This window comes from Micropterus salmoides, unplaced genomic scaffold (assembly GCF_014851395.1).
Source record: "Micropterus salmoides isolate LMB-PRFRI ecotype aquatic unplaced genomic scaffold, ASM1485139v1 Ms_hic_scaffold_8, whole genome shotgun sequence".
NCBI classification, from domain to species: Eukaryota; Metazoa; Chordata; class Actinopteri; order Centrarchiformes; family Centrarchidae; genus Micropterus; species Micropterus salmoides.
The window spans coordinates 13,951,583-13,968,761 of record NW_024044570.1 but is presented as its reverse complement, the minus strand read 5'-3'; the positions used below and the strand labels follow the sequence as shown (position 1 = coordinate 13,968,761).

The 17,179-nt window shown below is 39.2% G+C and overlaps 2 protein-coding genes across 4 annotated transcripts; one reads left to right on the top strand and one right to left on the bottom strand.

Annotated features, from left to right (window-relative positions):
* The first annotated feature begins 225 nt into the window (after positions 1 to 225).
* LOC119893570 (troponin T, cardiac muscle isoforms-like) lies at positions 226 to 5,482 on the top strand. 2 transcript variants are annotated; one of them, XM_038705811.1, is made up of 13 exons: positions 226 to 331; positions 1,416 to 1,470; positions 1,613 to 1,623; positions 1,699 to 1,716; positions 1,822 to 1,843; positions 1,922 to 1,979; positions 2,097 to 2,213; positions 2,284 to 2,361; positions 2,469 to 2,579; positions 3,707 to 3,819; positions 3,955 to 4,045; positions 4,383 to 4,420; positions 5,297 to 5,482. In XM_038705811.1, the coding sequence occupies exons 2-13, from the start codon at positions 1,433 to 1,435 to the stop codon at positions 5,340 to 5,342; spliced, it is 741 nt and encodes a 246-aa protein (XP_038561739.1). In that variant the 5' UTR covers positions 226 to 331; positions 1,416 to 1,432; the 3' UTR covers positions 5,343 to 5,482. The 2 variants fall into 2 exon arrangements, with proteins under 2 accessions (XP_038561739.1, XP_038561740.1); XM_038705812.1 differs by lacking the exon at positions 1,699 to 1,716.
* LOC119893569 (dynamin-1-like protein) lies at positions 4,873 to 17,018 on the bottom strand. 2 transcript variants are annotated; one of them, XM_038705809.1, is made up of 19 exons: positions 16,795 to 17,018; positions 15,142 to 15,286; positions 13,545 to 13,591; positions 12,142 to 12,213; positions 11,882 to 11,968; positions 11,630 to 11,792; positions 11,363 to 11,483; positions 10,426 to 10,557; positions 9,962 to 10,168; positions 9,707 to 9,827; positions 9,479 to 9,634; positions 9,275 to 9,364; positions 9,089 to 9,181; positions 8,777 to 8,830; positions 8,484 to 8,555; positions 7,456 to 7,632; positions 6,960 to 7,069; positions 6,658 to 6,817; positions 4,873 to 6,206 (listed from the first exon to the last, which is right to left on the bottom strand). In XM_038705809.1, the coding sequence occupies exons 1-19, from the start codon at positions 16,894 to 16,896 to the stop codon at positions 6,150 to 6,152; spliced, it is 2,166 nt and encodes a 721-aa protein (XP_038561737.1). In that variant the 5' UTR covers positions 16,897 to 17,018; the 3' UTR covers positions 4,873 to 6,149. The 2 variants fall into 2 exon arrangements, with proteins under 2 accessions (XP_038561737.1, XP_038561738.1); XM_038705810.1 differs by lacking the exon at positions 8,484 to 8,555 and having other exon boundaries at positions 16,795 to 17,017.
* Positions 17,019 to 17,179: the final 161 nt, after the last annotated feature.

The following is a 17,179-nucleotide window of genomic DNA, read 5'->3' as shown; positions in this document are numbered from 1 at the left end:
GTGTTTAAACCTGAAAGGCTGTTGAGAGTTTGAGCAGATATATGACTTTTTACCAGGGCAGGAATGTACCTGCAGAGTGTGTGTGTGTGTGTGTGTGTGTGTGTGTGTGTGTGTGTGTGTGCATCTGTGTTAGCATGTTTGTGTTTATTTGTGTGTCTGACACAGAGCTCTTATGTCCAGCTGTCTAACAATAAACTTACCAGCCATAGGGTGCTGCAGTCACATGAGCAAGAAGGGCTGGACTATGTATCCTTGATGCTCAACTTGTTTGTGAACTTCAAGGAGCTGAAGTCTGTCGCTCGTCTCTGAGCTCCCTCTCTCTGGGTCACAGGTAAGGGCTCTCTTATGTCAGTGCTGTTTAAGTTAAAGTCTTGGTAAGTCATAAATCTTGAAATGAATTGCTGTTGAAAATATATTTCCTGATTCCCGAGTTGGAGATAACTGATTAAAGGTCATTTTTAATTGTGTTCACTGCCTGCTTATATCTTAAAGTCACATGTTACATCTTCACATCCCTTTTTCAGCCTTTTCTCACTAGTTCTACACTGTTCTCACCAAATGTGACTAAACTGTATTTATAACTAAGTCCATTTTCTTGAACAATTTTCTAAGTAAAAGTTTGAGGTTGTACTTTACAATACATACTTTAGTATTTCCATTTTGTGCTGCTTTATTGTACTTCAGTACATCACATTTAAGGGAAAACTTTCCACACACCATAAGTGTCTGACAGCTATAGTGACAAGTTAATTAATTTTCAGACCAACCCTGAATGCATCCCACTGTGACACAAAATTGATTAAATCTTTGTAGAGTTATAACCAGTCTATGGTATTAACCTAATATGAAAGAAACTGAGTACATTTACTTGAACACTGTACTTAAGTACAAGTTTGAGCTTCTTTACTTCAGCATTTCCATTTTGTATTACTTTATACTTACTTATACTACATTTCTTAGTGATCTATTATACTTTTTGATAATTATTATACACCTTAATTACCTTAAAGCTAAAGTAATTACCAGTAACTACATTTCAGATAATGAGGAGGTTAACACTAAAGTACCTTTTACAGCTTGCAACATAATTAAGAGACCTTTCATCATGAGAACTTTTGTTTTTGATTCTTAAATCCAAAAATAAACAATAAGAGTTACTGTGAGATCTTTCAAATAATTGTTTTGAATGCTGTACTTTTACTTGTAAGAGATATTGTATTGTAAAATTGCAATTATTGCTCCAGTAAAAGATCAGAATACTTTTTCCACTGATGGCACAGTGACCACAGGTATTTGGTTCAGTGCTGACACTCATTGTAAACTGCTTGAACTATTGCCATATCACACTCTGCCACGTTGTTTAATCAGATATATTTGCCAGTCTAAAAATAGGCTAATAGGGATCCATTTTGCAGAACTCATCCATAACAAAATGTCTGACACAGAAGAAGTGGTGGAGGAGGAAGTTCAGTACGTACTCATTTTTTTTACTTTTATATTTTTCGTATTGTGGTTAAATAAAATCATTAATGTTAATGTTGTTTGGGATTTTCCAAATATTTTTACTACTTACTTACTTATTCTTTTTGTCAATACTGCTATTCTTCTGAAGGGATGAAGAAGGTAAGAAAATTGCTTTTCAAATACCTTATTTAATTTCCAAACATTTTACTAATAATGTATGTTCCTGATCATTAGCACAAGAGGATGTGACAGGTGAGAAAACTGTCCTTTAACGCTTCGCCTTTTTAAAATATGTACTTTTTACTCACTTCAGTGGATTTATTCAAAATGGCTTCTATTTTCTTTTCCTTGTCCCAGACGAGTCAAAGCCCAAGCCTAAGTAAGTGTCTCTTCTTTAGTTAAGCAGTTAAAAACACTTATGGCAGATTATTCAATTATAAACTGTTTGTCTCTACAGGTTTATGACAAATATTACCGCTCCAAAGATGCCTGATGGCGACAAAGTGGATTTTGATGTGGGTCAACCTTATTAAATGCTTCCTTTGTGACTGAAACATCCATTTGATTCAGGTTTCACTCACAACAGATACATTCAAATAATGTCTGAACCTGATTTGTTTTTCTGATGGCAGGACATCCACAGGAAACGTCAGGAGAAGGATCTGTCCGAGCTGCAATCTCTGATCGAGGCTCACTTCATCCAGAGGAAAAAAGAGGAAGAGGAGCTCATCGCCCTTGTTAACAGAATTGTGAGTGTGTCAGTAAAAGAGGAATAGTGTTTTTTTCTGGTTGGTCAAAATCACCATATCTCTTTTGTAGGAGAAACGTCGTGCTGAGAGAGCAGAGCAGCAAAGGGTCCGGGCAGAGAGAGAGAAGGAGAGGCAGGCCAGACTTGCGGTATGGTGTCAGTGTACATTAACTCATATCCTCAACACCACAGCACATCATACCAGACAACAAGTCATCAACTTCTTCTCTAAATGATTGACCTGTGCCGCATACAGGAGGAAAAAGAGCGGAAGGAGCAGGAGGAGCAGCGCAAGAAGCAAGATGAGGACTTCAAGAAGAAGAAGGCCCTCTCAAACATGACCCAGCAGTACAGTGCTGGACAAAAGGTCACTCAGCCTCTCATTGCTTACAGTATTTCAGTGAGGAACACAATGAACAGGGATGGTACACATGAGTAGATAAAAGTACTCAAAAATCCATCTCAAGTTTTAATACTGTTGCGTGACTTGACATAGTACTACAAAAATAGCACTTTTTTATTTGTTACACATGGTCATCAAACTTAGCTTATCAAGCTTAACTCTTCCATGAAGTGGAACAAAAGTGAAGAGGCAAAGGTGGGAGACCTAGAGAGGGGTCCCCTGAAAGTGAACGTAGGGGTACAGAATGATAAATCACAAACATCACGTCACACACGTCATTTATTGGCACTGGAGGTCTAACATGTCAGGTGATAACTATTTACATAAAATAGTGTGTAATTTTAATACATATTTGACTCTGTTACACTAGTTTAATGTGTTCACATGCTAACATTTGCAAATAGCACTAAACACAAAATAAAGCTGAGGCTGGTAAGGATGCTATTTGTTGTAAAGGTCATAAAGCAAAGGACACAGAAACATTGACCTGACGATGGTGCTTGATGAATGGTCAGGGGATAAATGTTTTTACAAATCATCCTCTGGGGACCGTGAATGTATGTACCCAATTTCGTGGTAATCCAATCTGATAATTATATAATATATATTTCAGTATAAACCAAAAATGTCTACCTCATGGTGGCTTTAGAGGAAACATAAAGGGAAAGTTATTACATTGCTAGGAAACCAATATCTGTACAACATTTGGTGCCAATCTAAGAAAAAAAGTTATGGGATCACCCAAGTCCTTATAATTTATCAAGTTTATTCCATGGCAATTTATGTCAACATTGTCAGGATACTTCAATCCTACTGAGATACTACTCCATAGGAGTCATCCTTCCATCCAGTAGTTCTCTAGATATTTCAGTATGGACCAAAGTGGTGCTTCTAGCTTGACATAAAAAAGGCTTAATGTGTAAGCAAAAGTTACTCTATTGTACTAACTATAGTAATCATACTATTTTCCATTTCTTTTATTCAGTTTATCAATCAGTTGTACAAGAGGATGAATTCAAAGAGCATTAAGTATCTGATTGTTGCAGTCACACTGACATACAGTATGTATCTTCTCTATTTGACCTACACAGGGTGAGAGCAGAAGAGGAGGCAAGAAACAAACTGAGAGGGAGAAGAAGAAGAAGATCCTAGCTGAACGCAGGAAGGCTCTCAATGTTGATCATCTCAATGAGGATAAACTTAAGTATGAGAAAGCTGTGCAGGGTTTTATGTCTATTTCAACATTATCTCAAAGAGTGCATTGCAGTCGGTGTACATACCTTTGCTTTTGGTACTGGTGAACATGCTCTCATCATGACCTGTGATTGTTTGTGTTTAGGGAGAAGGCCAACGAGCTGTGGCAGTGGCTGATGGGGCTGGAGGCTGAGAAGTTTGATCTCAGTGAGAAACTCAAAAGACAGAAGTATGATGTAAGTCATCCAACACACAGCTGGGGGTTATACAATGTTCCTAATAGCAAAACAAGTGGAAGATATCCCTTAATCAAGATAGAAATCAGACATACACAGCACCTGAAAGACACAAATGATTTTTCATGCATTGCCCCTTTTAGTGTTCATCTTTGCTGTAAGTACTTAGGTAGCCTACTACACTGTCATGTAGTTTGTTTCAAGTAGAATCTTGAGATAAAGAATATAAAGGTCAAAATATAAATTTGTAGGGTCCTGAGAGCATCCTTTGCTGGACATGTCAGGTATCCTATCTGTGGTCTTTCAAATGCTTAGCAAGGTTTATGTGTCCTTGCAGATTAACCAGCTTCTTGCCCGAGTCCAGGACCACCAGAAGTAAGTACACAAACCTCCTTGTTGGATTTTCTCTTAGGATTAAGGCTACCTGCTATGCTTGTATGTATTTTGATTTCCTTCTTACATTGTTCACTATCTTGTCTAAATCTTTTCTGAACTAAACAGATATCCTTTTCACGACACCAATTTATACTAAATACATTTAAAACTTTTCCACCATTATAGACATGATGGATCAGAGATCACAGAGTGCGATCACTTGAGTACATTCTCTGAATGTTAAAACACAGATACTCAATCATTATAAATGTCCTCGGTCATTGCACAAAGGTCCTTAGATGTTTTCTGCTTATTTGAAGAGTGCTCTGTAACATAACTGCTGCACAAACTGTGAAACAGCGTGTGCATTAAACTGTCACACAGAAGTTGCATAATTATTGATGATTGATACTTTAATAAATATCTGAACATGAACAGACCTCTTGCAAAACTTTAAAGGAAATAAACTGTCCTTTTATTTGCAATGCCATTAGGGACACAAACACCTGTACTGTATTCTTACAATTTTGTTGAAAGAAAAACCTATTTTAGGTCAGACAAGTGGCTGCAAATCTGAGAGAGAGAATACTGGATTCTCAAGAACATTATGTTTTGTACCATCGTAATGCCAAAAGAAGATTCCCATGTTTGCAGTAAAGATCTTCACATGTGGGAACATTCCAGATTTTATTATTTAGCAGTGTGATATTGTCTTGAGAGTTTGAAACCTGTCCTGTGATTTGGGATGTGGTTTCTGTTCTCACCATCAATTCTGCGCAAACTCAAATTGTTGACTGATTTGCTGAGTGCTGCAATCGAATAACCTCCACTTGTGCTGAACTCACTGTCTGCTGTTCTTCTCCTACACCCATTCAGTGCCAAGGGGCGCGGCAAGGGCAAGATGGGTGGCCGGCTGAGGTAAAGGAGCAGCCAGACAGGGAAGAGTCAGACCGTGACACCAGTGATTGGCCCACGTGTCTTTTATGTGTGTATTCATTGTTCTGTTGTGTTGGTAGTGTCAATTATCATGATGTCAAATCAATAAATAACTCATTACATCCACCCTGCTGCCTCTCTGCAAACCATGCAGATTGTCTCTGTTTCTGTGTAATTAAGTCCAACATTTATACAAAACCTCAAGTAGGAGGAATCAGTCAGTAGAATCTGTAACGGATCTTTTGAATAACAACATGTAAACAACAAAGACAAATACGGGTCTGATGTTCCATATCTATGTAAAAATATGTATAGAGTGAACAAATGGTGGATATTTTCTTATTAAAAATATCTAAATTAAGTGCATTTCTTTGGAACAAATAGCAGTAGACACGTTATATTGTCAGCATCTAATAAAATAATTGACATGATAAAGAGAGCATCTACATGTCGTAGCATGGGTTTGTTGTTTCTAGCTTTAATTCAAATCTACATTAAGAGCAGACATTCCTCAGCAAGGCTCCACATAGTGGTGGTGTATAACATTATCTATATATTGTTTTAATTACATAAGAACAATATAATCTAGGTACAGGAGAATGTGTGCTGCTCTTAAATCAAAGTCTGTACTGTACATTAATACTATGTTTCGATATACACATATCCACACCAGTGCAAGTTGTTTGTTTCTGCAGTCTTAGGTGCTGGGTGCTGGGAGACTCAGCAGTGGTTTGATGGTCTATGATGAATGAGGACTCATGGGATGACGAGAGCCCGCTGAAGAGAGGGCGCCTCACCACAGGTGGGTTTCCCTGATCTCTGCAATCACCTGGCTGGCCTTCTGCAAAGCCTGGACACCGAAATGCAAAATGGAGGAATTCTGTTAAAACACTGTTATGTTTATACCCTAGGCGCACTCTTTTTAAGTACATATTGGTGCATAGTTTCTATGTCAACTAGTACAGTGAATGTACAATATTTGACTTGCAGCTCCTCTAAATTGTCTTAAATGTTTCTATGTCTCAACTTCATGTAACTTTAATATGAGAAATCAATAAGGGAAGACGGCTCTTCTGGCCCCCGCGACCCTGTACGCAGGATAAGCGGTTGACAATGGATGAATGGATGGCTCTTCTGGATCAGGATCAGGATTAAAAAAAGTAAATGTTGGTCTTAAAATGCCTGATGAAGGTCCATGACCAAATGTTGCGTCTCTAATAAAGCAAGTAAAGTAAATGTGTGTATGATTGGCACTGGATCTTGTTTTTACAATCCATAGCGACGCTTGATGAATCTGTTACCGTGAGCATGTCAGCAGCCTCGTTGCGTCTCTGAGCCATGTCCTCGGACTCTGTCAGCAGGTCATTCAGCAGGGCCGTCTTGTATAACTGACCCACTAGCTCACTCTGCAGACAGTCCTTCACATGGTTCACCAGGAAGTGCATAACTGCCTTCGGTACACTGAGACCAAACAACAACACAGGGGGAAGACGTAAGAAAGAAGGAAGTAGAGGACAGTATAGCAAAGAAGAAGCGACCATTCATGTCAAAACCTCAAACATTACACAATGATAATTGAAGAAATTGTGTAGAGTATGTGTACCTGTCCTGGATGTTTTTCCGAACGATAAGAAAGTATGACTTGATGAGTCTCTCGATGACCTCACAGTCCCTCTGCTCCCGAGCAGACAACTTCCTGGATACTGGAACAGGCTGGCAATTAAAAAACATCAAACGTGCTTGTTAATGAGCATCTTAATGATCTAAGGTGCGAGCTGTAAAATCCAAACAAAAACAGCTAGCAAGCTGTTTACAATGTAAGTGACAAGGCTGTTTTTACACTTAGGGGTGTTACTGCCTACTTGAAGATGTAAGAGATACCCTGGCAACTTTCCCTAAATACTTTCTCATATGTTCTCCATATGATCTCGGCTAATATTGCTGTAATGAAATAATAAAAAAACAATACTGAACAAACCAAACGAGACTATTTTGCAACATGCTATGTTTTGTAGCTGTTCCAATCACCTGAATAACATAATGGGCCCGGGACAGTCTCCTAAACCAATTCATTGTGTCCATAAATGCAGAGCACCCACCACATCGAGTAGGTTGACAGCGTGGCCCTTGTGTGGGCTTGAATAGTGTTGGGGTTGGGGCACGGCCCTGTCTCCAACTGTACTGTCCTCTCCCCTCTTCAACATGCCCCTCCAGTTCCCTGTCCCGCTGTCTGTCTGGTCGCTGACAGAGCCGCTCTGAGCAACGCCAGCTGCTGCCTACAGGCAGTACAGAGACATGGAGTGAGGATCTGTCTGGTATCCTGCTCAAAGATAAAGGCTCAGACAGGAAACGTTCAGAAGTCATAAAAAGAGGTTAAATTAACAAGGTTAATAAAACTTCACAAAAAAAAAAAAAAAAACATTCCACAGAGATGAAAAATATATATATACATTTTCTAAATGCATTCAAATAGCATGCCACAGGTCTTCTTTGACTTCACTCCAAAGAAGTTCATCCAGAACATGCAAGAAGTCTGGTGGAAAATACAGACAAGCAGTTTACACAAGTTATACCACCAGGGTGTAGGGTTTAGGGAAAAATAGAGAAAGAGATTTCTAAACTTGCAGAGATACAGTTTTAACAAAGGCGGCCACTCTTAATATTCCCAGTTGTTGTAGGCCACTGTGGGCAATGTACAAAATAAAATTGCTGAGCACCATTTTATTATTATTTTGGACTAGATCTCTCTCTCTCTCTCTGTGTGTACACACACACACACACGGCTTCTCATCACCATCTAATGGTTATATCGCTCACCCCTACAAAAGCAAGTAAAACTTTTCTTCATTTTTAAATAAAGAGCTACATGCCATTTGAGTCTGGAGTTGTTGTGTTACTTCAGTCGGAGCAACAACATGCAAAACAAAGGTTAGATGTACAATGCTGAGTGCAAGTCAAAGATCAGATCAGTTAGGTTACAAGGGGTAAAGACTATGCCTTCAACCCACTGCATCTGCATCACACTGAAGGCAAACCACTTGCTGAAACAGGGGTTTTAGAGTACTATATTAAGGGCTTGGGGGTGAGCAGAGGTCAGATTTGTGGGGGGTGACTTAACGAGACACACCTTGGTGACCTCGCCCTCGGGGGCAGGAGGCTCAGTGGGGGAGAGAGACTGCCCACCTGGGCCTTTAAGGGACTAAAGAAAGACAATATCAGGAAGAAAAGAGTGGATAGAAAACCGACACGACATACAGGCAGAAGTGTGCATGAGCTTTACATGATGTGGACACTAACTGTGAAACTCTGAATTCTTCAATGAACCTGGGTCAACGTCATATGTGCAAAAGTGGCAGATAATCTGTTAAACCCTGTTTCAAGAAAAGAGAGGACTTGTGAATCTAATTGATACTGACATACCTTGTCTCTGGGGACAGCAGAGGGGAGGTCTCTCATTCTGTTGCGTCTCTGCTCCTATAAAATGAAAGGTTTGACAAATGCAACTCAGTCAAATTGAGGAAGAGGAAATGAACAAACTGTTTATCAATGTTTCAAATAATACTGTCTCATTAGTTGTTTTGTTTCTAAATCTTTTGACTCTTTTGTGCTTTGCTAGTGCTGAATCGTACACATTCGCACAGTTCACACTATCAGCCTGGTATTCTGGTTAAGGATCACAAAACGCATGCGTTATAAACAGTCAACTTTTATTCAAAGATGCTCATCTCTCACCTCTATGTTATTGTTCATGAGCCCGCAGGCATCAGCAAAGTCAGGGTGTTTGGTGTTGATATATGCCAGCTCAATGGCAACCAGGTTGTGGACCTGAAACAAATCAGGAAGTTGATAAATCAGACTAGGGGTGAATAATCTTCTTATAAAAATGCTCCGTGGTATTTAGCGTTAGCAGGTCCTGACCATTTCATTTGTGACAGGGAGTCTTTTTCGGAGTAATGAGGTGACCACTTCTACTATGGCATCATGAAGCTTTGGAAACCTAAGCAACTCCTGCAGAGGTAAACAATAATACCTATTAGTATTAGACACTGTACTTTAGTGTATTTACTGCATACTGTACCTCTGTGTAGGTTTTTAAGGTATATGTGCGAGTCTGCTTCTCACCTGTGTGCTGTAGTTGCTGCAGTGCTGGATAATCCTCTGCATCTCCTCATGAACCAGCTCCACGCAGCGCAGACTGGGCTCCTCCAGGCGCTTGACCTGCCGCTTCACCAGCAACTCAAACGAAATCTCAGGCACAAATAATGCAGGCCTCGGGCCCTGTCAAATACAATTAAACTGTAAGTCTTCAAAAAGGGGTAATTACAACTACAAGAGGTAGCAGAAACCCACCGTTGCATTTCTGATTGCTGTGAGCACATCGATGGTTGTTAGACCTCCCAGAGGATCAACTGACTCCAATGTGCGACCAAACGTCTCATGAAATATATAACAGATTCTTGCTCCACCACATCTAAAAAAAAAAAGAGGAGAGCAAACTACCTTAAACATACAGGAAGAATTTGCTTTAAACTGAGCACAAGTTGATGCTAGCACATCTTAGTGGTGTATGAAGGTACATGCATTTCAGAGAGTTGTGCAACTCACAGTTCAGCTGTCTCAATGTACTTGGCCGTGCCCTCTATGGTGTGGCAATACTCTGCAGCAAACTTGGTGATGAGCTGCAGTAATGTGGAGCTCTTGTCTTCAACAGGTTCACCATAACTGTTGAGTAAAGACTGGTACTGCGATGCCAGCACGTTGATCCTAGTCTTCAGCTCAGGAAGACAGTCTCTGATGTGGTGCATGAGTAACCTGTAATAAAAATTAAAGAAAACAGTTTACCCTATGATTGCAAACCAAAGTGGGCTACTTGTTGTAGACTACTAAACAGTATGTTTAGACGGAAGATTTAGAGGTCATGGTCATTTGTTCCTCTTTGTCAGAAATGGAGTAAACCTGAAATGTACATGGTTAATTAGCAACTCAAATATTTCATTTGTTAATTTAAAAAACAGTAACTACATAAATATTTACAAAATCAAAGTAATACATAAATTCTGACTTCATACCTGTTCAATGTTCTGGCCAGATATTTGGTTCCATTTCTATTTGCAAGGGACGGGTACTTCTTTTGTAGGAAAGCGTATTCATCACGGATGGCATCTGCTACTAACTTCTTTTGATTGATATCCAACTGACTCCTAAGAAAATGAACAAACAAATACTGATTGTTAGTCTTAGACATGGCTTTTAGTCCCTTCTTAAAACATACTTTTATAGGAGAGCTTTTCCCGATCTTATTTGACTTTATTTTATCCCTTTTATTTTATTGTATTTTACTAATTTTATATTAAATTTTCATGCTCTTATCTTTTTTGTATTATTCTTTACATGTGTTAAAGCACTTTGTAACTTGTTTTTGAAAAGTGCTCTACAAATAAGGATTATTATATATTATTTTAGGGTGCCTAGTGTGACCACCAATCAATAATTATTATTGACACAAAAACAAGGAAATATTAGAGGAAATGGTGTGTAAGAGTCTGGTCAAAGTAATACAATTTCAACATGGGCATGTGTTGTAGAAATCTGAACGTTAGGAATAAAATGAAATTGCAGAGGACAACAAATATAGCAAGTCAAATAGCCCAAGAGTCAGCCAAGTGATAAATATGAATTAAATATAAAGAGGGAAGCTTTCAAGATTATTTGCAATTCTTCCCACCCTCTGCACTCGCACTTTGAGCTTTTACCTTCAGGGAGGCGCAACAGACAAGTAAGAGCCACCAAATATGTGTACAGTGATTCTTTCTTGCGAAATTCAGTTAGCATAGTGAATGCTTAGTCTACTTTCATCTTTTTTATTTCATCTGTCTTTACTTTTTCCCTTGTATGTTTATTTATTTATTTCTGTATTTCAAATCATGTTTTTTGTTGACACCGTGTACCTGCCATCTGTCCTCAGCTTAACTAACAAACTAATGTGGAACAAAAGTGCAGTGTTACCTGTTAACTACTCCAATAATGCCCAGTTTGACAGGAATGACCCTGCCCATCAACACATCCATTGCATCTGTACCAGCATCCATCAGATCCAGCTTGGTCACCACTGCTAATGTCCTCCTGCCTGAAGACAAAGAGATACACACCTGGCTACAAAAAATAACCACTAATGCAGGAAATCAAAAGAGTGTATGAGCTAAGGAAATAAAAAGATGGCAAGTGAATAACATGTAAAAACAGAATTGAAGAAAGAACAAGAAGAACATCTACCATCAGGGTCAACCTCACGGGCCACTTTAAGGGCCTCTGAGGTTGCCATGTCTGTATTGGCAGCAGTCACAGCCAGGATGATGGAGTTGGGGTTGGAGATGTACTTAAAGATCAGTTCTCTGATCTGGATCTCTATGTCTTTGGGCTGATCTCCCACTGGTACCTGTTTGAACAAATACACACACTGACTTTAAACCCTGAATTCATCACACAGGTTCGGACACGGGGAAGCAAATAGGAAAGCTATCTCACCTTGGTAATGCCGGGAAGGTCCACCAATGTGAGGTTCACAACATGTGGTGAGAAGATTTTCAGGTGAATGGGTTCATCACTAATACCCTAGGGGGGGGGGGGAGATCTTCGATTAGTCTTACAGGCTGTTGCTTCTGAGGTTGACTCAAAATCCCAGGTTGATGCTGTCAATTAAAGATCATCCATTTTCTCCATGGATTTCATTCATTTCTTGTTTGTCAAATTTTGTTGCTTCCTCTTAATGGCCGTAATTGGCATACCTTGTTAATGCCGGAAATTCTTTCAGTTTCTGCTTCAATTTCTTGCCTGATCTCCTCAAAGTCTGTGTAGATCTGAAAGAACAATTTAACCATGAAAGGTAAAGTCTCCAGTAACATCAAAATCAATGTAATTTCTACAGTACAGTTTTAGTTACAGTGCAGGGCTCCAGACTAACTTTTTTCACCTCCATCCTGGAACCGTCCCAAAATCAAAATGTTGTTTCTTTACTTTATTATCCTCTATAGTTGTTAGTGACACAATAATTGATTATACATTGATAAAATAAAGAATATTTATTTTGCTTGATTCAAATAAAAAGATTTATAAACAAAACTGAAAAGTAATCTGTTGGAGCACCTTTTTTCTTGATGATAGGATGATTTAATTTCACTTCAGTTATAAACTCCTGGACTTTGTTACAGCAGATTTTCTGCTCATGTTCAAAACTTTCTGCACATTCAGAATCTCACATATCTTTGTTCTCTGACATGTCCAGAAGAAAATCGTAATATTGAGACTAACATCATTATTTAATGAGAATTCATAATATTTTTTAAAAGTCTACCTGACCTATACTCTGCTGTGCTCCCCTTCAGACTGTACCGAATGAAACAAGTGCACTGCACTTCGTCGGAGGTAGAAACTGAAACCAACACTTGTGATCAGGCAGACGTCTCAGCACAAATCCTTGTGTTAACTTATGTTGCTCCGATAAAGTGCAGCTCACAGTCCCAAACAGAGCCAGACTGTGCTTCAGGTTTTAGATGTTTATAATGCAAAACTCTACCAGCGAGTCTGCTGGTACAGCCTCAGTGCGCGCTGGTTTCTTCACGATCACGCCGTATGCAGAGTTGCACCAGCTGGGTGGACGTGATTCTCGCCCGCTAGTAGACGTTATCACAATATAGATTTGTCTTTCACTGCGTGAGAAGATTGATGTGTGGCGCTTAATGTTAGCCTACACAGCGCGATTGAGAGGTCAGCAAGTTGTTTGTGACTGAGAGAATCAATGGACCTGTACCGCAGGAACAGGTGAGCAGCCAGCCTCCTGTGTGAGTCCGGCGGGACTGTAGTAACAGCGTGAGAAGACAGCCTCCGTTGCAGTCAGCGCTTGGTCGGTTCAGTTTGTCATTTGCTAAGTGATCGTAATAAATAAACACATAGGCTTACACAATCCCTTTTGTCGTAGAAGCGTCCAACTGAATATTTCTCTTCGTCCCAAACACATTTTCTAATCGTCCCCAGGACAACAGGACACCGTTAGTCTCGAGCCCTACAATACAGGATCCAAAACTGGGCTATTTCATGATCAGACCAAGTTTATCAAATATTCTGATATTTCTATATACAGTACAGTAGTGTTGGGAGAGTCTTGATTTCTGGCAAATAAGACTGACTCTACCTTATTTTTGGTGTGTAGGAATTTGCCCCATTCCTCCCCGTCGATGCCTACAGAAATACAAAGTTGAGGAAAGATGTTTCAGTTACTGACATGACAGATGTGGTCTTAACATCAGTGTTACTATTATTACTATCGCTATGTTGAATGTCTCATGGGAGGATTTCTGTGCCGGCAAAGATGGGATGGAAAAAAACTTCTCAGAGCAAAGACCCATAGCTGGAGAGTAAAAAAAAACAAAAACAACAAGTAATACAGTGGAACAACTGTTGTTTTCACACACAACAGTCGTGGAATCAATTAAAAGCCTAAAGCAAAAAAAAAAGCATGTGCATTTTGGGAAGCAGAGACTTCTTTAAAAAGCAAAGCAATCATTTCAGCTGCAAATCAACACAAAAACAAAAAAACAACATTACAAAAGGTGGAGTCTGTAAGTCATCTTAGAGTAAGCTGGTATTTGAGAACATCTTACTATTGAGGTCCTTTGATGAAGTTGGAATCAATGAACTAACTTTTAAAATGTAAAATGAATCACACAATTATTATTTTCAACAGGAATCTGTTAATTTTCTTTTGTCAAATTTCAACTGACAGAGACCAGCCTAAATAGGGGGGAAGGCTTGACTTGAATAAAGTGATGCTACACAAATACAAGGCAGGATGTGAAAAAATGGGCAAAGGGGTCGGGGGAGGTCATGTAATGTACAAATACAATTAGGCAAAGAACAAGGAAAAGGAGACCTCTGTAAAGGCGACCATTTTTCTTGGATTCTGTGGTTAAGGAGAGATGACAGGAGACAAATGGGTTAGCCTGGCTATCCGCAGCTCCTGCACAACACTCTACAGACTACTGCAATGCAGCGTCACTCTGAGGCCATTGCCAGGAGACAGCATTGATTCACGTGGGATCTTGACACTTAGTCACCTGTTATTTTCACTGAGACGTGGATGGTATTGAGTGCTGATTCTGAGTTAAACTGCTTCTCCTTTCACAATATAAAAATGTTACATAGTTGAATAAAGAATTATTACGGCACTGTAGAAGAGACGCCTCATGAACACAGAAAGTGTGTGTTAAAGATCAACATTAGATTTAAATCTTATAAACTGTTACACTCTTGGCCAGTGAAGGTGAAGCATATTGAAGTCAGATTGCTGAATTTAAATGACTCTTTCCAGCTGCCTGTCTGAATCATGATCTAACTGTACATTCACTAGACAAAATGTATTGCTGACATGTACCAACTAGTCTGCTTAATGCTTCATTTTCTGATATGGTTTCACAAAAAACACCATAATGCAATAATAATATAACGCAAAAATACATATTAGAGCTAGAGTAATACATTTTCACTGTAAAATGTCTCCCTCAGTATGTATCCATCAAATAAAGATAAAATATCAAGTTCATTTGTTTATGTACGCTGAAATCAATATCTGCCTCAAAAATCCAATACTTGCCTGACTATAACACATATACAGTATATTGTGTATGTAAAACACTGAATAACACTGAATACCAAATAATTTCATTGTGGGAGAAGAATAAAATGTAACAGTTCCACAAATACATAAGTAACAGAGGCGAAAGTGACGTTACCATTCTCTTCACTGGTTTTCCTGCGGTCCTCTGTGTCAATGTGCACTAGCTGTAGGATAAGGGGTCGGCGTGTGACGATGCCAGTGCCACGTGGCAGGATGTCCTTGCCAACCAGGCTCTCTAAAACAGAACTCTTCCCACTGCTCTGTACACAACAAAACATCGTAAACAAAACCATGAGTGTTAAGACTTAAGTATGAATGACACACTGACCAGAGGAATCCTTCCTCGCGTCGTCCAGATACAGACAAAACACGAGGCACTGAGGTTGGTTGTATTTGACACTATTTCTATGTGTGTTGTTAAAGTTATTAGCCCGTTACCACTGCAGGACCTTTTCCAGGGTTCCAGGAACTCAAGAACCTTAACTGCATATCCACCAGAGGAGCCAGGCTCTAATTTAATTCTGGGCCCCCAAAATGGGATAGCACTTTCTGATGACCCAAAAACTATTAAGTTGGCAGTGTTAAACATCATCCACTGGTCGAACACAGACATTGTGGCTGGTTGAATTGAAATGTGTGGCAGAGTAACTCCTAATGAGATCTGGTGAACTGCAAATACCTCATTTAGCTCACTTGGCTAGCTGTTTCCTTCTTAATGGACTAGCACCGATTTCCTCAGTAGGATATGATGGCTAAAATATAATCAGTTAAGTTTCTCTGTAGCGTCATTTAACTTAATGTTGTTTTGGCTGATACAGGTAGGCCTATTTATAGACCTGCCAGGTATAGCCAGTTATTAATACTTGGCATCAGAACTCAGTTACATCTGTCCTTATCTGAAGGTCTTTGCAGATCTGGGCCTATGTGGAGCCCTGGCAAACATAACAAAGCAGGCATTTAAAAAATCCTCTGGCTTGCCTTGTCTCACTATAACACCCTCAGTTGCCTGCCAAAAGGTCTGAGACAGTCACATCCTATTAGCTGACTAGTGAAAGTAAATGTGTTAAACCAAATCTGCCACTTTAAACCAATTAGGCGCTAGGTGGAAAGGGTGAAACCGAATTAGACAAGAAAGGTGTTGATTCCCCTTTATGATCATGTTGTTGTTCACCCCATTTATTTTAACGAGAATCCACTACATATTACTAATACTATAATAAAACATTTGCAACAAAAAGTGTTCCCTTTAAGTAATCTGGCAAACGAGTGTAAGTTCCACTCTTATACAATCTATGGTTCTACTGTCTTTGTGTGAATGGAGACTTTTTTTTTAACAACCTAGCAAATCACATTTTTCATAAACACAGATGTTTGGCAGTGTAAATTGTATGAGGACATGAGTGTGTTTATGTTCAGCAATCTAAATCTAATCACGTTAAAAAAAATCAGAATGTATTTATCTATTATTTTTAGGATTTGAAGGCTATGTATATAATTGTTTGTTCCTGAACTGTCAGCCAAAACATTGAGTCCAAGTGAGCTGACATGTAAATTAGCTAATGCTAACTTACTTGCTAAATTAGTTAGCTTAGATTTTTCGTAAAAAGGAAAAGCTTACGTAAATTCAGTCTACACAGCTTTGTCTATTATTGACATCTACATGAAAACGAAAGCAAATCTAAGGTTCAGATATCAGAAGTTAGCCAAAACAATAAGTTGGCGCAGGCTAACTAACTTGCTAGCCTTTAAGCAAAGTGACGTTTCTCACCTGAGTTCCCACAACAACTATCTGCGGCAGCTGAATTATGTCTGCGCCGACCGTGTTAAATGCATCCTGCAATTTGTTTATGACAGGTATAAGGGCCTCCATGAGCTCCGATACTAGTGTCAACCTGTCAAATAGGTAACTTTCTTTACCCTACCGCACAGGGCTACAAAGTCATTCAATGTCCCTAAGCTAAGGCTACTGGCGTCTCTTTGGCTCTGCCAACAACTGCGCACACAATTGAACAGAGTTGAATCATGGGAGTTTGAGTTAAATAGACTCCCGCTCAGCATCTCTTTGTTCAGGGTTAGACATTTGCTGAACTACATGTCCTACAGTTGACATAGCACTTGTGTTGTACCAATGAAAAGAAAGGTAATTATTTTTC